General features: G+C 45.6%; 1 protein-coding gene across 18 annotated transcripts in view; it reads right to left on the bottom strand.

Annotated features, from left to right (window-relative positions):
• Positions 1-5,881: 5,881 nt before the first annotated feature.
• LOC112266423 (mitogen-activated protein kinase kinase kinase kinase 4) overlaps positions 5,882-22,935 on the bottom strand; it is a 52,697-nt gene continuing 35,643 nt past the window's right edge. For 5 of the 18 annotated variants that reach the window (XM_042296943.1, XM_042296945.1, XM_042296952.1 and 2 more), the window contains 17 exons: positions 22,633-22,863; positions 21,822-21,928; positions 21,589-21,716; positions 16,970-17,067; positions 16,734-16,742; positions 16,063-16,241; positions 15,585-15,696; positions 15,070-15,363; positions 13,407-13,524; positions 12,992-13,162; positions 12,574-12,717; positions 12,316-12,450; positions 12,090-12,190; positions 11,825-11,974; positions 10,197-10,356; positions 8,465-8,604; positions 5,882-8,360 (listed from right to left, as the gene is read on the bottom strand). In XM_042296943.1, the coding sequence (XP_042152877.1) occupies positions 8,277-8,360; positions 8,465-8,604; positions 10,197-10,356; positions 11,825-11,974; positions 12,090-12,190; positions 12,316-12,450; positions 12,574-12,717; positions 12,992-13,162; positions 13,407-13,524; positions 15,070-15,363; positions 15,585-15,696; positions 16,063-16,241; positions 16,734-16,742; positions 16,970-17,067; positions 21,589-21,716; positions 21,822-21,928; positions 22,633-22,863 (2,361 nt within the window). In that variant the 3' untranslated portion in view covers positions 5,882-8,276. The remainder of the gene's footprint in view (positions 8,361-8,464; positions 8,605-10,196; positions 10,357-11,824; positions 11,975-12,089; positions 12,191-12,315; positions 12,451-12,573; positions 12,718-12,991; positions 13,163-13,406; positions 13,525-15,069; positions 15,364-15,584; positions 15,697-16,062; positions 16,242-16,733; positions 16,743-16,969; positions 17,068-21,588; positions 21,717-21,821; positions 21,929-22,632; positions 22,864-22,935) is intronic. The other 13 variants (XM_042296950.1, XM_024443874.2, XM_042296944.1 and 10 more) reach the window with 9 other exon arrangements.

Genomic DNA, 22,935 nt, shown 5'->3' with positions numbered 1-22,935 from the left:
AACCGGACAATGCTGTGCCACTGTCCACTATACTGGTGCTGCTGGCAACAAGGGTGACACCTGGTCCTGCCGTGGCTGTGACAGTCCTCTGAAGTCTCTCTCATTGGCTCTTTCCCTTTCACCACCCTCACTGACTCACGGTCTCGTAGAAAATAAATAATGTGTTGCCATACCTACCGGTACCCAAAACTACACAATTAATCAACAGCAATACCATTGCCTTAAACAAATCTTAGTTCAGTCACCAGTTTAAGTTGAGAGTAGGGGTATCCATGGCATTTTCAAATTATGTCCCTATTTAAGTCTAAAAATGAGAGAACCTTTCACAATGTTGACAAACAAACTTACCTGAGACTCCCTGTCTCTGCCAGTCTGTCCCTGCCCATCATTGTGAAACATTTCCATTAGCATTTCACTTCTTTCTAATGAACATTTTATCAACTTATCTTTGAGATATTAGGCTACTAGGGTTCTTACTTTGCGTTTTGGTGTACTGAAAAATACTCTGATGTCCACCTTTTTTCTACCTGGCTGGCTACAGACACACACACAGTGTGCAGGTTATTTACAGTAGGAGATGGGCATCTATCATTCTAGATGGACTTCGATCTTAAAAGGTAGCTAGCTAGTCAGCTAGCAAATGTGACACGGATTGCAGTGACAAGGAGTTGGATTAGTTCACAATTTACACAACGTATGCTGCAACCTTCTGTAATTTTAATATAGTTTGTTTCATATTGGCAGAGCTAGCGAGCACCAATTCCGTTTCTGTGATGTTTGCTATAATCTTTGATATCTTCAGTATATTCCAAGATCGGCACACAGGTACTTCAAAGTGCCCTAGCGACAATGTAGCTTTTGCAACGAGACCATTAAAGAAATATAGAAGAGAGTGTAGTTCTGTTCAGTTTATCGCTAACCTTATCACAGGGACTTCGAAGCACTTCAGCTGCATGCTGATCTTGGAATTTATTTGACCAAGGTAGGTTGACTGAGAATACGTTCTCATTTGCAGCAACGACCTGAGGAATAGTTACAGGGGAGATATTAGGTGACCGTTATTAGGTGACCGTGATGGTTTGAGGGCCAGATTGGGAATTTAGGACACCAGGGTTAACACCCCTACTCTTACGATATGTGCCATGGGATCTTTAATGACCTCAGAGATTCAGGACACCCGTTTAACATCCCATCTGAAAGACGGCACCCTACACAGGGCAGTGTCTGTGGAGTATTGGGATATATATATCCCTCCAACACCACCTGGTCTTCCATCCAGGACCAACCCTGCTTAGCTTCAGAAGCAAGCCAGCAGTGGGATGCAGGGTGGTATGCTGCTGAATTAACTGACGATAGCAAAGATTCCATCTTTGACGACGCCACATAGCTCTGCAAATTAAGCTATTGTGTGTGAACCCTGCCAACATAAAACATCGCTATGGTGCGATTGACTGGAGTAACCTCACGTTAGTTACGTGCATTGAGTGCCTTTCAGACGGTAGAGACGAACTCTCTGTTACCTTGCCAGCTAAGGAACACTACATTGCATTACTAGCTTCTCTCATTGACTCAAATTCAAATAGCTTCCAACACTGGTTGATGTTACTGTAGCAAGCTAGCTAACAAACATCAGCTAACCACTAGCTAACATAGTGACCTGTAATTTAATGCAGCGAAATGAAGACTGGTGACGGTTACAAATGTTTCTTCTTGTATTGAGTGGTAGAAGTAAAGAAATATCTAACATATCCTTTGTTTGAACTACTTACTGGAGGTCAGGCACCAACGACAGAGTCTCAGATTCCCCACACAGAGTACCTGCATCATGTGTCAGTGCTGAGGGCTGGGAGGCAGTGGATCAAACCATTGTGAGGTAAAGGGCGGGGGGTCGCAATCTTTTTAAACTTAACGCCCTATTAATTGTCTATAATCAGCACAAGTGCTTTCACTGCATATTATTAATATTATTGGAATTACATAGTTATGTTTACAGTAATATATTGGGGGGACAAATCATATTTTTTCCAGGATGGGGGGGTTAAATCTATTTGAAAATCTATGGCAAGACCTGAAAATGGTTGTCTAGCAATGATTACATAATGAATGGGAAAATATTGCACAATCCAGGTGTGGAATGCTGTAAGAGAAAGACTCACAGCTGTCATCGCTGCCAAAAGGTGCTTCTCCAAAGTATTGACTCGGGTGTGAACATTTCAGAAAATTTGATTTCTGTATTTCATTTTCAATAAATGTGCAAACATTTCATTATGGGATATTGTGTGTAGATGGGTGAGAATTTGTTTATATTTAATCCATTTTGAATTCAGGCTGTAACAACAAAATGTGGAATAAGTCTAGGGGTATGAACACTTACTGAAGGCTCAGTATATCTAGGTCAAATTCAGACTCAAAATTCAGACTCAGATTCAAATTCAGATTCAAATCCTAATAGATGATTATTTTCAGTATGAAGTGAAGCATCACTTGCTACAATCTCCTCACGATGTGTTATTTTTCACTAAACTGTAAAACCAGAATAAACTAAATGTTGAAACAAAAATGTGCACAGTCAGTGTCTTATAACATACACCCTCTCGTGCTAAAAGTCCCTTAAAGAGGCTGTGAAAAGACATTTGCCCCAAAGCCCTATAAGAAAGAGAAACCTGTCACCAGATGTGGTGAGACAAGGTGTTCAAAGGTGACCACTCCACTGGTGAAGAGACATGCCCTTGGTCAAACATAAATCACTACACATTCCAAGGAAAAATAACACATGAAGGCCGAATTGGGTACAGCGAAATACTTGTTTTCTTAAAACTCTTGTAATTCTGTCAGAAGACATTTGACATAAGCCTATTGAAATGCTGCATTGAAACAGACATGGTTTAATGGGAAAGATAGCCTAAAATAGTTAAGGCCTAATATCTCCACTTACCCTGACCTCAGCAGAACATCCAACAGCCAAACAAAGTAAACCTCTTTAGTAAAATGTCCTTAGGGAGATAACTTGGTTCATTCCAGCATTAGAGAAAGCTTTTGGAAGTTCATAGATCCCTGCTCAACAGACGTGAGCAAAATATTAAGTATTTCACATTCCAAACACTTCCTACTCTTCAAAGCCAAAATCCAAGGATAGTGTGTTGATCATAAGGCACAGTTTTTTTCCAAGCCAGTCAGGCAGGTTGAACAATGAGTGGCTCAACAGATGGAGCTACAATGTCGACCATTCTTCGGATAGACACTGGCTGCCTGGCTCCACCAATGGGAGTGCAGTGACCTCACAATGAGACACACAAACGCAGACAGGCAGACGCATATGAACCCAGTCTCCTATAGGCATGTGTAGACAGACAGACAGACCCTGTCACTCTGAAAGGGCCTTCCCTTGTGTGACCAATGAATCAACGAGGAGGTGTATGGCAAGTTTAAACAGAGTTGGTGGTACTGGACAGAACTTTTTTTATAAACAAAAGTCAAATGCTCCCAACTGTGACTTGTTTATCTGACACTCAAATAAGTCACTGTTGGGACTGTGAGCGTATCATAGTTGTGTTTTAGCACTCAGTATTACCTTGGCTGTGTAATAGAACCACAGCAGCTGAGGAGAGCAGAGTAGCCCGGGCAGATGTTTGAGGGCTGGAGGCAAGAGTAAAGCTGACCCATGGTACTATAGAACAGTCTAACAACACAGCAGACCAGGAATCTTCAAATAGATTCAACTACGGGCCAATTTCTTCTTAAGCAGATGGTCGGGGGCCTGGAACATAATTACAAATAATTTGTAGACTGCAAATGGCCCACAAGAAGTACAAACAAATATATGTTTGACTTTAACAATCATTTCAAACTTTGCTTACAACCAATTTCGGCCACGGGCCACTAGTTGGGGAACGCTGCAGTAGCTCATTGTCCGTAAGCTGCCAGCCTTTCTCTGTTACAGCGGCTTAGAGACCATCTGCCCCCTCGGCTTAAAGTAAACAGGTGTCTTTACAACAACTGCTGGAGGTCCACCAACATACTGTATAACAGTCTAATAACACAGTAGCCCATTGACCATCAGCCACTCTGTTACAGTGGCTTAGAGACCATCTGCCCCCTCGGCTTAAAGTAAACAGGTGTCTTTGCAGCAACAACTGCTGGAAGTCCACCTATACCCCGATTTGCATTCTCAGCCACAAATGAATGGCATTCCTCAAAATAGCAGGTCTTCAACACAGCACTCCAAACAGTTTCAAAGGTTAGACGAAGATTTGGTTTCAAATGTTTTTTCAAATCAGGAATAGGCCTCGGGCAATAGGCCCGAACTACACAAAATAGGATTAAAAAGACAAGTAGAGAGTTGGGGACACTTTTACGAGAAGACCCTGCGCTACCGGTGTCAAAGGGAGCAGAAGAGGGCCCTATGGCCACAGTCATAGAATTAGGAATTAGAATAGTCATTTAATAGCATATATGGCCACTGTGCTCTCTGACCTTTTATTTGACCCCGCTGGCCTTTCAATTACAAGGGCCACATCACCACTGACCTCCAGCCATCTCAGTCAACATACACTGTCATGTTCAATAGGCACAAAACAGGAAGAAAGTTCAGGAAATGTTTAGAAAATTATTTATGCACTAATTAAAAACTGGTTTAATAATTTTGTCAGTTTAATTACTTTTGACCACTGACCAGTAATGACTACTATTGACAGAGAGGGCCAGGTCAGTGAAGAGCAGTATCAGGATTGTTGTGGTCCATTGGGCCAGGGTGAGGACCTGGAGACAGGCAGGAGAAAAGGGAGAGACCCTCATGGGACTTGGCCAGCTGTTGGGCCAAGCCAACTCATTGCCCAGGCCAGAAAACTCCCCAGTCAGTCAGCACGCCCAATTGTGAATGGTGGCTTCTGTTAAAAAGCATCAAATCTTTCATGAGGCCTCCATGCTCATGTCTGGGGTGCAGGTGCCCCTCTCTCTTACAGCTGAATGGACAAGAGACAGTGGTACACCTGCAGGCTGGCCTGGGTAACACACACAGAGCCTGTTATGATCTAGATCGCTAAATGTCTTACTTAAAATGCAGAAGAAATTCACTCACCAGAGGTAGGTAGCCAAGTTAACAGCACTTATTTGGTGGTCCTGACATGTTCTAGTTGACAGTGACAACAGCTACTGGGCGTGGTATTCGACACAAAGTTGGCTGGCTAAAATGAATAGTCGACAAATGCAAAATGATAACGTTTGTAGGTTACCTAACTAGTTAACGTTAGCTAGCGTTGACAGGTTTACAGACTGCCTGCAGCATCGCTGCTTCCTTTTTGAAGTTCGACGTGCAATTCATACCAAAATCACAGTCAGAACCACCAGTAACATCGTCCAAGCTAGCTACATACAAACGGTGAGTCAAATTTATGGCACTTGTACTTGTGGCCCAAACTTGAACATTTCTTATCATGAAACGAACCTTTGTCATGATGCAGTTCACATGCTGATGCTTGACATAAACATCCGTCTCGAGTTGTCTGGCAGACAGGCGACAGCACAGACAAGCTACAGCACAGACAAGCTACAGCACAGACAGGCGACGGCAGACAGGCGACAGCACAGACAGGACAGAAGAACTAGACATACAGGCTAGAGATAACTGACAGAAGTACAAGGAGTCTTTAATTAAAGGTGTTACAATTTGGAAATGTCACGCAACATTTACTTGAGGTTCTTTTACATGGTTTGTATAAATGTTATCGTATTTGAAACACTTAAAATACAATTTCTCCATAATGTTTCTTAGGCTCAGATTAAAAATGACATTCAATTTGTGTACAGCCCCACATTTATTTCACACAATAGAGAAGACTGAATGCTTTATGTTAAAGGGTTACAAAACTACCACACAATTTAGTAAATTACTTAGGATTTTATTCAATGGAAAAAAAGACCTTGAGGAAAATACAATAATTCCCATAATACACAGAGGGCATAAATTAGAGTAGCATGGTAGAAACACTTGTCACCTGGGCAGCAGAGAACCATGTCACAACGTTGCCACAGCCAAGGGCACACTGCTGTGTTATCCAGGAAAATCAGTGATTTAAACTCAGAATCTTGTCATTTTTGAAAAGTGAATGAACAGAGGTTGAGGGTCATTCCTGTACATGAACCTCCAAATGATACAAAAGCTAAAAATAAAAAAAGGGAGAATTGCCCTAAAACAAAAACTTAAATATTTATATTGATGCACATTGGTTTAACAAAACATTGCCTCTGTAAACACTTAACATAAATGTGTGCATTAATTTAAAAACCACTGCAGTCGCATAATTATAAGGGTAATAAAAATGACAGAAACAAACTAAATCTAGGAGTTAAAAATTTTATCGATACTTTCTGTAGTGGTTTGTAACACTGTTAAAATGTGTGACTTGTGCCGTCTTGGCATGGCACCGCGTTTCACAGATTTGCAGAGGGAAAAGCATCTCATCTCTATATTCTTACAGGCCTCTTTAGAGGATGTGACAGTCCACTGTAAGAGAGTCAAGCTTTGGAGGGACATGTAACCCTAGAGACATTATGATTTCCATTCTTTAAAAAAACGTGTGTTCATACAAACAATCTAACTGTGGTGCCAGTCTGTCAGAAGACCAGGACAGTGGAGCTCCTTGCTGTTGCTTCAGACTGGTACCCAGGCTAACCAGGAAACATTAGGACAAACAAGTGCCATCCGATTTTTCACTATTTGGATCAAGAGGCGAGAGGAAAACAAAAGAAATAACACCAGGAGCTGCTGGGTTTTGGAAAAGCTTCCAGGTTGCTGTCGTGTTGCTTTAATCCATAGCATACTACTGCCTGGACTGGGACAGACTGTACAAAACAAAACTGTCCCCTTCTGCCCTCAGAGTCAAGATACTAAAATAATGCAGACAAGCTGAGGGGGTGAAGCTACTATGTTAGTCTGTTGGTATTAAAATAGTCCAACATCGAATTACAACGATTTCACAAACGTATCAAAATGGGGACCATGCTGCTTCATAATAGTTTTTACATTTAATAATTCAAATCGCACTCAAAATGTCAGATTTTGATACATTTTCTGTAGGACTTCTGAGCAAAACCTAATGCATTGTCACAACAGATTGTACAAGTAGCCACAAACGTAAACCTGAATTCAGTGGAGGGGCCCATTAAAATGAAAAACAAACAAATCGAACCTGTGTTTGCTGATACATTTGGATATGTTGTGAATTTTAATGCTTCATCTACAAATCCTTAAGGTATATTTAAATCTTGACACTTGTTCCATTGAATTACCCTGGTCATCATGCTACCAAATGGTGGGTCAAAGTCACAACTCATGACCAAGACCGTTCTCTAGAGTCTACTGTACATATCAACCCATTCACAGTTTGCCCAACACGACCAAGGAGAGGCAATGTGGCACGTTAAAGTTGAGGGAGGCTGGAAAAGACCCTCAGGAGTATATGGGACTGGAAAGGCCCCTATAAGGTTGCAGTGTCCTATTAAGGGTTAAGTCGACATCTTTGATGAAACTTCTCTCCACACTTTAACCCTGTTTGAACCTTTATCAAGAGGAAGGCCGGAGTGAAAAAGAGACAAAAGTTACATTTTCAACGTCAAGCACGACCCATTTGAAAATGTACCCATGTGGTGGCAACGGCATGTCAGTCCGAGGAACTGATCTAAGAAACTCAACACAGAGGTTGACCTGAACATGACCTGGACTAAACACAATAACAAACTACTGTATGACCTTTCACCTGGCTGGTGCTATAAGGTCCCCTTTGTTATTTTCCTCCCTTTCCATCCTCTGTCACACACACACACATAAGCCCTTCACTCTTCTTCCAATAGAGAGACATTAACATCTACCAGTGTTTTGAATAAGTCGGGCTCAGATCCCTACTCCCACTGGTGCAGGAGGTAAGGGGAGGCTCTAGTAGGGTTTGGGGGCGAGAACCCAGAAAAGCTGATGACGTCTGTTGTCAGAGCAGAGTGACCAATGGGCATGATGACAGCACTACCAACTGACAAACAAACACAGTCCCATCAGCCTATAGGGACCCCGTGGCCTCCCCTTCATGATTTCAGTCCGTTTATCGTGCAATTGTCTTTTCTTATTTGAAAAAGGTGATATTTATGTATCGCGCCGCCTCAGAGCTCAGTGAAGCTCGGTACTCCAGTTGTACGTCAAGTTCAAGATAAATCATTGTCATGAGTCATCATTATGGTGGTAATAAACCGAGGGGTGTTGTCTTCATGCTGCTGGGTGTGTGTGTACACTACCAGCTAAGCAGGGAGGTACGGCCCAGGGTCATGAAGTAGACCTGGCTGGAACCTCCAGAGCGCACCGACGCAAAGAACACCTGCAGGACAAAGACCGTGTGAGAGAGAGAGAGTGTGTGAGAGTAGCATCATTATCAACATCTCTAAGCAAGTAAGCAAAGTGTGTGTTGTACGCAGAACTCACCTTGTCGTTCCTCTCACACAGGAACTTGAGTCTCTGGGCTCTCTTGTGCATGAAGACCCCGTCCAGGTGTCCTGTCTCCACAGACCTGATCTCTATGGCCTTCTCCCCCCAGCCCATGATCTGGTTAGACCTAATGTAGGCTACACACACAGATGGACAATCAAGTTAGTAAGAACATGTGTTTGTGTGTGTACAGTGCATTCGGAAAGTATTCAGACCCCTTCACTTTTTCCACATTGTTACATTACAGCCTTACTCTAAAATTGATCTACACACAATACCCCATAATGACAAAGCGAAAAACAGGTTTTTACATAATTATTTAGACTCTTTGCTATGAGACTTGAGCTCCGGTGCTGCCTGTTTCCATTGATCATCCTTGAGATGTTTCTTCAACTTGACTGTTGTCCACCTGTGGTAAATTACATTGACTGGACATGATTTGGAAAGGCACACACCTATATAAGGTCCCACAGTTGACAGGGCATTTCAGAGCAAAAACCAAGCCATGAAGTCGAAGGAATTGTCCATAGAGCTCAGAGACCGGATTGTGTCGAGGCAGAGATCTGGGGAAGGGTACAGAAAATGTCTGCAGAACTGAAGGTCCCCAAGAACACAGTGGCCTCCATCATTCTTAAATGCAAGAAGTTTGGAACTACCAAGACTCTTCCTAGAGCTGGCCTCCCAGACAAACTGAGCAATCGGGGGAGAAAGGTCTTGGTCAGGGAGGCGACCAAGAAACCGGTGTTCACTGACAGAGTTCCTCTGTTGAGATGAGAGAACCTTCCAGATGGACAACCATCTCTGCAGCACTCCACCAAATCAGGCCTTTATGATAAAATGGTCAGACAGAAGCCAATCCTCAGTAAAAGGCACGACAGCCTGCTTGGAGTTTGCCAAAAGGCACGTAAAGGACTCTCAGACCATGAGAAACAAGATTCTCTGGTCTTATGAAAGCAATATTGAACTCCTTGCCTTTAATGCCAAGCGTCACGTCTAGAGGAAACCTGGCACCATCCCTACAGTGAAGCATGGTGCTGGCAGCATCATGCTGTGGGGATGTTTTTCAGCAGCAGGGACTGGGAGACTAGTCAGGATTGAGGGACAGATGAACTGGGCATAGTACAGAGAGATCCTTGATGAGAACCTACTCCAGAGCGCTCAGGACCTCTGACTGGGGCAAAGGTTCACCTTGCAACAGGACAACAACCCTACGTACACAGCCAAGACAACACAGGAATGGCTTGGTCTCTGAATGTCATTGAGTAGCCCAGCCAGAGCCCCAAATTGAACCCAATCTAACATCTCTGGAGAGACCTGAAAATAGCTGTGCAGTGACACTCCCCATCCAACCTGACAGAGCTTGAGAGGATCTGCAGAGAAGAATGTGAGGAATTCCCCAAATAAAGGTGTGCCAAGCTTGTAGCGTCATATCCAATAAGACTCAAGGCTGTAATCGTTGCCAAAGGTGCTTCAACAAAGTACTGACTAAAGGGTCTGAATACTTATGTAAATGTGATATCAGTTTAGTATTTTTTTTTTTAAATCTGTTAATTTCTAAAAACATGTTTTTCGCTTTTTCATTATGGGGTATTGTGTGTAGATTGATGAGGGAAAAAATCTATTAAATCCATTTTAGAGTAAGGCTGTAACGTAACAAAATGTGGAAAGAGTGAAGGGTCTGAATACTTTCTGAATGCACTGTGCGTCCCAGTGTGTGAATGTTACGTACCCACTGAGGTGGGCATCTCGCCCCACTGCAGCACCACGTCTTTGGTGATGCGTCCGTAGGTGTTAACATAGACACCCTCATCCTCGTAACACACCAGCAGCTCAATACCATCCGTGTTGGGCAGGATGATGATGGCATGGGACTGGATATTGGTCTGGATCTAAAGGGGGGAGGGAGGGGAGGCAGAGCAAACAGAGAAACAAAAAGGTTTGTCTTGGGTAATATTTATTAGGAATTTTGCTGAAGAAAAAAAAACTGAAACAAGTAGGGACCATCTGTACTTGCCCAATAAGAAACACTAGTTTTCACTTTCATCTTTTTTCTACGGTGTGATCTAATGAATATGCCCCCAGATACATGGGCTGAATCTCAAACCGAAAACTTGACCCTTAAGTCCTTTTTCGAGTGGCTACTTGCTGTTGTGTTCGACAGTGATCTCTCCAGTCTGCCAGTGTTTTGGCCAAAATGAGCATTGAGACGACACACACGCCATGTGCCAACTGAAACTTTTCTACATCTATTTGCGAGCATCGTCTTCTGCGACCTGTTCCTGTAGCACGGCTCATTTGCTATGAAACACAGACACCGGGTTCCTTGGGCAGACAGACTCATACACCGATAGACAGTGAGAAAGTTATAAAAACTAAACATCTCCATAGTCCTGCACAAAATATGTGCAAGTAAATCGGTCGCCAGTGATCAGCTGTTTTTTTTTAGCTTATTGTAGCCTGCCGCTAGCTAGCTTCACTGACAAACATAGGGAATTTCAGTTAGCACTAGCTAAGGATGTTGGGCACTGCACTGATAAACAGCACGTAGCTTGTCACTTATTTACGATAGTTTGACAGCTTGTTGTAGACATGTCCCCAGTAGTCAGTCCGCACTTCAACATATTTCCAAAGCACCAATCGCTATGTTGGGTCAGATAAACGCACAGCAGCAGACTCGATATATGTACTGACTCTGGACAGAGCATGCCGTTTGCTGCTTCATTAAAACGTGTTCATTGTGATAAAATTTTACTACGGTAGCTAGCTAACTTGTTAATGGAAAGAGCACTGCATTTAGTGTTGCACTAGCTGGTTGGTTAGCTTCTCTTTCGTTTCATATGACGTGACTGGCTCAGGCTTAGCTAGCTAGTTACAGATGGACTAGCTGGTTGGTTAGCTTCTCTTCATTTCATATGAAGTGACTGGCTCAGGCTCAGCTAGCTAATAATAGACACGTTTGTGTACGTGATCAAACTTCAGAAATACACTAAACTCCTTAGCTAGTTGTAAAATCCTGTCACTACGACCTCAGAATTAAACTTCAAAATGTATTAAATGTTTTGATTTATCTTGACCTATTCTGAAAAATGTTTGAGGGAGAGGAAGTAGTGACTGTTGTTGCTAGGTAACATGCTAAAATTAATGGGAAGAAGTTGCTGCCAAGGGCGTTGAGTCAGAATGGGATAAAGAGGCTTCCGAAGGGATGACTCGACAATTAGCGTTTGAGATTGGATCGATTGACTCGTGAACGTGCATATCGAGTGGTGAAAGTTTTCGGTTTGAGATTCGGCCATGGATTGGTGGAACAAAGAAAAACAGGAAGCAGAGGAACGAGACGGATAATAGATGGTCTCTTACGTGTGTGGGCAGGTAGATGTCGTACACCGCCCCAGAGTCCACGTCCACGGCATGGAAGCCGTTGCTGGAGCCGTAGATTACCTTTAACCTCTGACCCTCCTCCACCGTCAGGTCAACCAGCAGGGGTTTGTGCACCAGGTCACCAAACGACTACAGGAGGAAGACAGTTACAGAATACACCTTTAAGTTCATATTTATAGTGGGAATGTGAATGTAAGCCAAATGCCATGTTGGTCCGACTACAGCCTTTGCCAGTTTACAGTACCTTGAAGGCCATGAACTTGTGGTACGGCTTGGGGGCCCACGCATAGACCTCCACGGAGTTCTTCAAGGCAAGGACCAAGAACTTGATCCTCTCATATTTCACTGAAATCAAGAGAAAACACGTTTTTATTTCTGACCGCTCGTCAAGATTGGACTTGGACCTGCTACATACAGCCTTGTAACAAGAGAAGTGTCATTCCTGATGGTAAATGGGGAATGGAACGTACCAACTTTGTAGTGTACGCAGCCCTCCAGCTCTCCTACAGTCACCCAGCCCTGCTTCTTCTCCACCTCGGGGTCGTTGTGGAGTATCTTGTTCCTCAGCCAGGACAGGTAGTACACACGCAACTTATTCTTCTTCCCTGTGTGTGTGTGTGGGGGAGAGGGGGAGGGATAGAAAAACAAGAGAAAGAGAGAATGAGTTGGGAGTACAGGATAAGTCAGGAGAGTGTATTCGTGTGTCCGTGCACCTCCGTGGTCCGTACCTGATATAGTGACCAGGACGTTGAGTCCCTCCAGGACGTCCATCTGCTGGATGCGCCGTCGGCTGATGAGGGGGTAGACCTTCCCCTGACCGCTACGGTCCAGCAGCATCAGACCACTCTCTGTCCCCACCAGCAGGTTGACACCTGGGAGAGGACAGGGACACACACACACACACACCAGTCAGAACCCAGGGGGAGGACAGGGACACACACCAGTCAGAACTGAGGGAGAGGCAGGTCTGTCATGCTTGTCATTAAACCTATGATGGATTTCCTATAAATGTTATACACCCATTCATCCATCCTATCAGTATATATACACATACATCCATCCTATCACATCCATCTATCTATCTATTCATCTATCTATCTATCAACGCTATCCTTCTACTCAGCCACCTCTTCCTCAGGTACGTACCCCATAGTGCAGCACACAGGATCTCAGAGTTGAACCTCTTCTTGTACTTGCGGATCTCGGGCGTGTCGCTCTGGGGGCGTGTGTTGACCGGGTTCACATTGACCACGGAGCCCTTACGGGACGGGTCAGCCCTCAGGGCGTCCACCAGCCGCCCGTCGTTCCCGAAGGCAGCTGTGGACACCAAAGGTCAGAGGTCAAAGGGAGAAGGGGCAGGGCTTTGCTATCCCTTGTTGATCATGCTCTGTATTACACTTCCTGTGCCAAGCATGTTCTATGTATAGGTCAGTGTATACTAACTCCTAGTTACTGACCCAGAGATGATTCTATTGTTAATGGATAAGAAGAGGACTGGAGAAAAGAGAGCTGATCCTAAATCAGCATTAAAAGGGTAGAGAAGGAAGAGGTGGTGACTCACCCATGTTGTTGAGGGAGCTGCCGCTGGAGGGAGAGACCTGCAGGAGGCGCGGGTCGATGAAGGGGGTGAAGGAGGAGGAAGACTTGTGTTTCTGCATGGTGTTGCTGGCCGAGTGGGTCTGGCGACACAGGCACGGGAGTGAGAGCAGAATACACACACACACAACAGTGGATAGATATAAGAATGTTGGGTGCTTATATTTGTCCTGTATCAAGTGTGAAATGGAAATGTGTTTTTTGCATATCCCAACTCCCCCCGAGACACCCTCAGAGAGTGGTGTCACGGCCAGGGATCAGACATTATCCGTTGTGACACTGGAGCAATTAGGGTTAAGTGCCTTGCTCAAGGGCACATCAACTGAATCTTTACCATGTCGCTTCTGGGATTCGAACTAGAGACCTTTCGGTTACAGGCTAAGCTACCTGCCGCCCTAAAAGATCCCCATCTACCTGTAACTCAACCTGGTCTGCTACACTATCAGTATTGCCTAAGCCCATTTCTCCTTGGCTTCATACTGTCAAATATTACAACATTGTTTATTGTATAATCTGTTTGTATTAAAGAATACTTTTTTACCCCAGCAGGGGGAGCTATGGCAGCTGCAGTGAGTCTGGTTCGATCTCAGCAACGGATTCATTTTACTGCGCTCATGACGTTCTATGATAGACATGTTCATGGCTGAATAGGCTTTATAGTAGCCAATTAACAGTACAATAGGAAGGGCCTGCAGGCTTGGCCAATCTAAAACTGAGAATCACTCAGATCTGCTTTAGAAACCACAGGGCTTCATAAAACACTATCTACACACTGAGTTCTGTTACAATACGCTGGACATCAGGACATTGCTCATCATCTGGTAATGAAACATGACATCTACTTTACAGACGGGAAAAACAAAACAAACACACAAAACGCATGGGAAGATTTGACATGCAGTTGTTGGAAGCAGGCATGAAAAACAAGGTTAGTGACTTAAAAAGGAAAGCAGAACCAACATGGAAGACGAAACAAAGATGGCGTGTTCAGGATAGAAACAGAAATTCAGAGAGAAATGGGATGAAAGGTGATGAAATATGGAAAGTCAAATTGCCAGTGTAAAGCACACAGATTTGATCAAACACCACCATCAAAACGCAGCAGTTTATCATTAGGCTAAAAGGTAGCCGCGCTGTTCAGTGTCTTCCATGATAGTAGTGTTGTTATCATGCTAACACACACCTTTAGTTGGCCAGTAAAATCCATACAAGCTGGGGTTGACCAAAAGCACCGCACACCAAGCATGCTAGCTACCACCCAGGTGCAGCCTACTACTAAACTGCTAGAGTGAAATGACACCAAAGCACTAGGGCCATGGAGAGATGGGAGATGAAGTCCAATGAGGTGTTCCACAACGTCTTTACCCCTGACAAGATGGACTACATAGACTTCACCTCCCAGCTTGCACCTTGGCAAAATGTTTTACAAACGCTCTCTAGACTAGTCAAGTCGCTTGCTCATTGCGAAGGTCCCACACTAGGTGGCGCTAGTGTAAGAGGCAGTGCTATGAGTAATATTCAGAAGGTGCAGCAGCCCAGAGATCATTAGTCAGTTCAGTCAGCCAGCCAGCAGGGGACAGAGTAGACTGAACAACCAGAGTAGCCAGCTTAAGGGACAGGGGACATACCTCGATGGCAGTGAGCTTGTCCAGGGGGGTCTGGGGGGACATGGCTGGGCTGACATGGCTGGAGGAGGAGGAGGAGGGGGAGTTGGAGATGGAAGAGGAGGCGGAGGTGGGGGAGTGGTGACTCTGCTGAATAAGGTCTGGCAGCAGGTGAATGCGGCTGGCAAAGCCGTTTTTCTCCTGGTGACCGTTACCAGGACCGGGAGGATGTGCTTGAACGGCTTGACCGGGAGCCACACTGGGACCGGAGGAGGATGAAGAGACATTGACCGCCGGGCGCTTTATGTCGCCCGCGCTCTGTAACCAAGAACAACCTCAACTTCTATCTCGTCGTTTTCCCACTAGTAACTGTACATGACAGTGTGCTTTACCAGCAAACCAAGACTCAACATAGGAAATCAAACAAGATAACTGAAACCAGGGGTGGAAGTGGGTGGGGGAATATATGGCTTACATTTAGTACTACAGACAAAAGAGAGAAGACATGATAACAACCAGAGGGTCTTCTGCAGTCCTACCTGTCTGATGACCAAGGTGCCATCCTTGGAGGGTGTGGTGAGGTCGTTCTCGGAGTCGTCGTGGGCCAGTAAGGTCTTCAGGGATGCAGTCTCTCCGTTACTCAGACCTCTCCTGGTGGAAACAGTACGTCTCATTTTCAAACTCCAATTATTAATAATACATGGGACTTATTTAGGACTTTTTAATGACCCAAATGACTCCCCTCATACAAGTCTTTCTATGCTATATAGTATATATTATATGACCGACTTTTCATGTTGATATAATATAACATCAAAGTGTGCCGCCCGCGCCATTTGAAAGCCTCTCTTTAGGGCAGTATCACTAAGGCCTCAAGTTCATAAAGTGTCAGTGTGCTGATCTATGATCAGTTTTGCCTTTCAGATAATAATGAATGAGATTACACGGATGAGAGGAAACCTGATTGCAGACTAAGACGCTTTGTGAATACGGGCCCAGGTCAGAGTTGTTACGTACCCGGCCCTGGTATCCTCTGCTCCCGAGGTGGACTCGTCTGCGGCGTCCTGGTCCACTTCTTCATCGTCGTCTTCGTCAGTGGTGCCCGACTCCTCGCTGGAAGAGGAGTAGTCTGTCACCTTGTGGGGGGGCCGCACATCCTCCACTGCCCGCAGCTCTTTGGCCAGGGCCGTCAGGTCCTAGAGGTCAAGGAGGGGTCAAATAAGGCTCAAGATATTTTCAATACTCCCTTTCCTAATGTCATCACTGATTTACACCATGTCAGATTATTGAATACTAGTTTTACAGGGGGAGGATGCATTGACAAAGGATTGAATCATTCCCCATACATTAAGGCCATAATATTAACCTCAGTTAAAAGCTAGCCAACATAGGCTACTGAAAACAGTGTGATGTGCCAGGTGAAGACTGGACTGGTGAGAGTAAGAGAAACTAGATTGGGACGGAGCAGGCAGGAGGAAGGAAGACAGCAGGGAGAATGGCGGGTCAGAGGTGCATCGTCAGCCAATCACGTGGCAGCCACGGAGAGGAGGACAAATGAGGCAAATGGAAAAGCGATGGAATTGGGCACCGAGCTTCTCACAGAACAACCCTCTTCTGAAACGGATTAGCATACATGGTGGCACATGCAAAATAAGCATAGCATGACATTCTTATGCACGCTTGCTTACCACGTCCCCCTATACAATTCCCCCCGTAATCACATCGTTGGAGTAATGGGATTCCACAGGTTGTCGTGTCATGGCCCATAGGGAACACCAAAAGATAAGACAACGGGATAGTCAGTCATAGAAACACCACCACACTGTTACTGTAGCAGGCTGCAGTGCTGGCCTGGTTTACAGCCAGATGCAGGGACCACTACTACAGCAGTATGTGGACACAGTCATAAGAGACAGGTTCTTACGGCTGGCCGGTTGGGTCGGGCAAAGTCCTTCTTGTCGTCAGGCTTCTTGGCAGCGTTGTCGGGGCGTTGCAGTGGGGAGCCCTCAGACTTAGACGATGCTGGAGGAGAGGATAGTAAACCAACATCAGTGGAAGACCTACAAGATACTAAATGCAGTATTGTACATCCAGTATTCCGTGTGTGTGTGTGTGTGTGTCTATTCGTGTGTGTGTGTGTGTGTGTCTATTCGTGTGTGTGTGTGTGTGTGTGTGTTATTCGTGTGTGTGTGTGTGTGTGTGTGTGTGTGTGTATTCGTGTGTGTGTGTGTGTGTGTGTGTGTGTGTGTATTCGTGTGTGTGTGTGTGTGTCTATTCGTGTGTGTGTGTGTGTGTGTGTGTGTGCTATTCGTGTGTGTGTGTGTGTGTGTGTGTGTGTCTATTCGTGTGTGTGTGTGTGTGTCTAGTCGTGTGTGTGTGTGTGTGTGTCTATTCGTGTGTGTGTGTGTGTGTGTGTGTGTCTATTCGTGTGTGTGTGTGTGTGTGTGTGTGTGTGTGTGTGTGTGTCGTGTGTGTGTGTGTGTATTCGTGTGTGTGTGTGTGTCTATTCGTGTGTGTGTGTATTCGTGTGTGTGTGTGTGTGTGTCTATTCGTGTGTGTGTGTGTGTGTGTGTGTGTCTATTCGTGTGTGTGTGTGTGTGTCTATTCGTGTGTGTGTGTGTGTGTGTGTGTCTATTCGTGTGTGTGTGTGCATTGGTGTGTGTGTGTCTATTCGTGTGTGTGTCTAGTCGTGTGTGTGTGTGTGTGTGTGTGTGTCTATTCGTGTGTGTGTGTGTGTGTCTATTCGTGTGTGTGTGTCTATTCGTGTCTGTGTGTGTGTCTATTCGTGTGTGTGTGTGTGTGTGTGTATTCGTGTGTGTGTGTGTGTGTCTATCCGTGTGTGTGTGCGTGTATATTTGTGTGTGTGTCTATCCGTGTGTGTGTGTCGTGTATATTTGTGTGTGTGTGTGTGTGTCTATTCGTGTGTGTGTGTGTGTGTGTCTATTCGTGTGTGTGTGTGTGTGTGTGTGTCTATTCGTGTGTGTGTCTATTCGTGTGTGTGTGTGTGTGTCTATTCGTGTGTGTGTCTATTCGTGTGTGTGTGTGTGTGTCTATTCGTGTGTGTGTGTCTATTCGTGTGTGTGTGTCTATTCGTGTGTGTGTGTGTGTATTCGTGTGTGTGTGTGTGTGTGTGTGTCTATTCGTGTTGTGTGTGTGTGTCTATTCGTTGTGTGTGTCTATTCGTGTGTGTGTGTCTATTCGTGTGTGTGTGTGTGTGTCTATTCGTGTGTGTGTGTATCCGTGTGTGTGTGTGTCGTGTATATTTGTGTGTGTGTGTGTGTGTGTCTATTCGTGTGTGTGTGTGTGTGCATTGTGTGTGTGTGTGTCTATTCGTGTGTGTGTGTGTCTATTCGTGTGTGTGTGTGTTCGTGTGTGTGTCTAGTCGTGTGTGTGTGTGTGTGTGTGTCTGTCGTGTGTGTGTGTGTGTGTCTAGTCGTGTGTGTGTGTGTGTGTGTCTAGTCGTGTGTGTGTGTGTCTATTCGTCGTGTGTGTGTGTGTGTGTGTGTGTCTATTCGTGTGTGTGTGTGTGTGTCTATTCGTGTGTGTGTGTGTGTGTGTGTGTCTATTCGTCGTGTGTGTGTGTCTAGTCGTGTGTGTGTGTGTGTGTGTCTATTCGTGTGTGTGTGTGTGTGTCTATTCGTGTGTGTGTGTGTGTGTCTATCCGTGTGTGTGTGTGTGTGTGTGTGTGTGTGTATATTTGTGTGTGTGTCTATCCGTGTGTGTGTGCGTGTGTGTGTGTCTATATTTGTGTGTGTGTGTGTGTGTCTATTCGTGTGTGTGTGTGTGTGTGTCTATTCGTGTGTGTGTGTGTGTGTGTGTGTGTCTATTCGTGTGTGTGTCTATTCGTGTGTGTGTGTGTGTGTCTATTCGTGTGTGTGTGTGTGTGTGTGTCTATTCGTGTGTGTGTGTTCGTGTGTGTGTGTGTCTATTCGTGTGTGTGTGTCTATTCGTGTGTGTGTCTATTCGTGTGTGTGTGTGTGTGTCTATTCGTGTGTGTGTGTGTGTGTGTGTCTATCCGTGTGTGTGTGCGTGTATATTTGTGTGTGTGTGTGTGTGTCTATTCGTGTGTGTGTGTGTGTGTGTGTGTCTATTCGTGTGTGTGTGTGTGTGTGTGTGTGTGTCTATTCGTGTGTGTGTCTATTCGTGTGTGTGTGTGTGTCTATGTGTGTGTGTCTATTCGTGTGTGTGTGTCTATTCGTGTGTGTGTGTTTGTGTCTATTCGTGTGTGTGTGTCTAGTCGTGTGTGTGTGTGTGTGTCTATTCGTGTGTGTGTCTAGTCGTGTGTGTGTGTGTGTCTAGTCGTGTGTGTGTGTGTGTGTCTAGTCGTGTGTGTGTGTGTGTCTATTCGTGTGTGTGTGTGTGTCTAGTCGTGTGTGTGTGTGTGTGTGTGTGTGTGTCTATTCGTGTGTGTGTGTGTGTCTATTCGTGTGTGTGTGCATTCGTGTGTGTGTGTGTGTCTATTCGTGTGTGTGTGTGTGTCTATTCGTGTGTGTGTGTGTGTGTCTAGTCGTGTGTGTGTGTGTGTCTATTCGTGTGTGTGTGTGTGTCTCTATTCATGTGTGTGCGTGTCTATTCGTGTGTGTGTGCATTCGTGTGTGTGTGCGTGTCTATTCGTGTGTGTGTGTGTGTGTGTCTATTCGTGTGTGTGTGTGTCTATTCGTGTGTGTGTGTGTCTATTCGTGTGTGTGTGTGTCTATTCGTGTGTGTGTGTGTGTGTGTCTATTGTGTCTATTCGTGTGTGTGTGTGTCTATTCGTGTGTGTGTGTGTCTATTCGTGTGTGTGTGTGTGTATTCGTGTGTGTGTGTGTCTATTCGTGTGTGTGTGTGTCTATTCGTGTGTGTGTGTGTGTGTGTGTGTGTGTGTCTATTCGTGTGTGTGTGTGTCTATTCGTGTGTGTGTGTGTGTCTATTCGTGTGTGTGTGTGTGTGTGTGTCTATTCGTGTGTGTGTGTGTGTCTATTCGTGTGTGTGTGTGTCTATTCGTGTGTGTGTGTGTGTGTATTCGTGTGTGTGTGTGTGTGTATTCGTGTGTGTGTGTGTCTATTCGTGTGTGTGTGTGTGTCTATTGTGTGTGTGTGTGTGTGTGTGTGTGTGTGTGTCTATTCGTGTGTGTGTGTGTGTGTGTCTATTCGTGTGTGTGTGTGTGTCTAGTCGTGTGTGTGTGTGTGTCTAGTCGTGTGTGTGTGTGTGTCTATTCGTGTGTGTGTGTGTGTCTATTCCCGTGTGTGTGTGTCGTGTGTGTGTGTCTAGTCGTGTGTGTGTCTACTCGTGTGTGTGTGTCTATTCGTGTGTGTGTGTGTGTGTGTGTCTATTCGTGTGTGTGTGTGTGTGTGTGTGTGTCTAGTGTGTGTGTCTATTCGTGTGTGTGTCTATTCGTGTGTGTGTGTGTGTGTGTGTGTGTGTGTCTATTCGTGTGTGTGTGTGTGTCTATTCGTGTGTGTGTGTGTGTGTGTGTCTATTCGTGTGTGTGTGTGTGTGTGTGTGTGTGTGTGTGTGTGTGTCTATTCGTGTGTGTGTGTGTGTGTGTCTATTCGTGTGTGTGTGTGTGTGTGTGTGTTGTGTGTGTGTGTGTGTGTGTGTCTATTCGTGTGTGTGTGTGTGTGTCGTGTGTGTGTGTGTGTGTGTGTGTGTCTATTCGTGTGTGTGTGTGTGTGTGTGTGTGTGTGTGTCTATTCGTGTGTGTGTGTGTGTGTGTGTGTCTATTCGTGTGTGTGTGTGTGTGTGTCTATTCGTGTGTGTGTGTGTGTGTGTGTCTATTCGTGTGTGTGTGTGTGTGTGTGTCTATTCGTGTGTGTGTGTGTGTGTGTGTCTATTGTGTGTGTGTGTGTGTGTGTGTATTCGTGTGTGTGTGTGTGTGTGTGTGTGTGTGTGTGTGTGTGTCTATTCGTGTGTGTGTGTGTGTGTGTCTATTCCCGTGTGTGTGTGTGTGTGTGTGTGTGTGTGTGTGTGTCTATTCCCGTGTGTGTGTGTGTGTGTGTGTGTGTGTGTGTGTGTGTCTATTCCCGTGTGTGTGTGTGTGTGTGTCTATTCGTGTGTGTGTGTGTGTGTGTGTCTATTCGTGTGTGTGTGTGTGTGTGTGTGTGTGTGTGTGTGTGTGTGTGTGTGTCTATTCGTGTGTGTGTGTGTGTGTGTGTGTATTCGTGTGTGTGTGTCTATTCGTGTGTGTGTGTGTGTGTGTGTCTATTCGTGTGTGTGTGTGTGTGTGTGTGTGTCTATTCGTGTGTGTGTGTGTGTGTGTGTGTGTGTGTCTATTCGTGTGTGTGTGTGTGTGTGTGTGTGTCTATTCGTGTGTGTGTGTGTCTATTCGTGTGTGTGTGTGTGTGTGTGTCTATTCGTGTGTGTGTGTGTGTCTATTCGTGTGTGTGTGTGTGTCTATTCGTGTGTGTGTGTGTCTATTGTGTGTGTGTGTCTATTCGTGTGTGTGTGTGTGTGTCTATTCGTGTGTGTGTGTGTGTGTGTGTGTGTGTGTGTGTGTGTCTATTCGTGTGTGTGTGTGTGTGTGTGTGTCTATTTGTGTGTGTGTGTGTGTGTGTGTACACTCACAGCGTGCTCTGAACCTCTCCCCAGAGCCGGCCTGGGAGCTGGAGTTGGAGGAGCCAGAGGAACTGCCACTGCCGGGCCTGGGAACCAGCTTCTCCACTCGGTCCCACAGCAGACGTGGCTCCGCATTACTGGAAGACACAGGAGAGAGATTGAAAACACACACACACACTTCCCCAATCTCAGCCCACGAACAATTGAACTTTTTCAAAAACCACACAGAGTTGACCGCCTACCTGCCGGCGCTCCTCTGTACTGCCTGGTTGCTAGGCGGGGCAGAGGCCTGGAGAGGAGAGTCTCTGCGTGACAACACAGGGGACCTGGATGTTGTCCTCACTGGAACCTGTGGTAGACAAGACAGACGCCCTCACACACCTGGCTACAGGAGCATAAACTACCACCACCACCACACAGCAGGGCCTGGCACCGCTGCATAGCCCCAATCCCTCTTCTACCCCTACAGATAGATTGCTGGATCATTTTATTCATCTACAAAGACATGGATATTGGTAATGGACCCAAATCATTATTCAATAGCTATGATCTATTATCCCCACCAAGCAGTGGTCTGTTCAGGGTTTATGTATTGTCTATGTATTGTTTCGGTCGGCCCTCCGTTACATTAGTGAACAGTGAATATGATGGACATGCAGGATGTACACGGTGAAGTACTAGAAGAGGAACAACTCATGAAGCCATGCAGGACCATATGGTGTAGTTAGCCAGTGGAAGCACAGCACTGAGTAAAGCTAATTACTATAGAGACTACCAGTACAGTACACTGGGACAATTGCAGCTACAACCAGGAGTTACAATCAGTCACTAATTATGCTACTGGACCAGACTACTAGTCTAATCTACTTTATTGTAGCTCTACACTATGCTGTGGGACATAGCCTTATAATGGCGAAGGCAAAAGCCCACAGTGCAATCCCACTGGTGTTGAATGGGACACCCAGAGAGGCTGTAGACATGGCTAGCTTGCCCTTGAGAGGGGACCACAGATGGGGGCTGAAAAAGGAGGTCCCCTGGGGTGTCCTTTCTTACCCTGGGGGGCACCTCGTCGCTGGGGCCCGAGGCAAGGGGCTGGGGGTCAGTGCGTGCAGCTGATGGTGCGGCAGCAGAGGGGTGAAGGTGGTGGTTGTGGGGCTCCTGGGAGCGCAGATGGAGATGTGCAAAACTAGGAACCGCGGGTTCACTGAAGGAATGGGAGCGAGACACGACGGGGGGCGGGGCGGCGCTGCTGCTCTTAAGAGCGGCCAGGTGGGACCACTGGACCTTCCAGACAGACAGACAGACACACAGAGGGGAGAGAACAGGGGGGAGGTAGGGGGGAGAAGGTCAAACCAC

This window comes from Oncorhynchus tshawytscha, linkage group LG14 (genome assembly GCF_018296145.1).
Source record: "Oncorhynchus tshawytscha isolate Ot180627B linkage group LG14, Otsh_v2.0, whole genome shotgun sequence".
NCBI classification, from domain to species: Eukaryota; Metazoa; Chordata; class Actinopteri; order Salmoniformes; family Salmonidae; genus Oncorhynchus; species Oncorhynchus tshawytscha.
The sequence above is the reverse complement of the archived record's forward strand: the minus strand, read 5'-3'. Positions and strand labels throughout refer to the sequence as shown.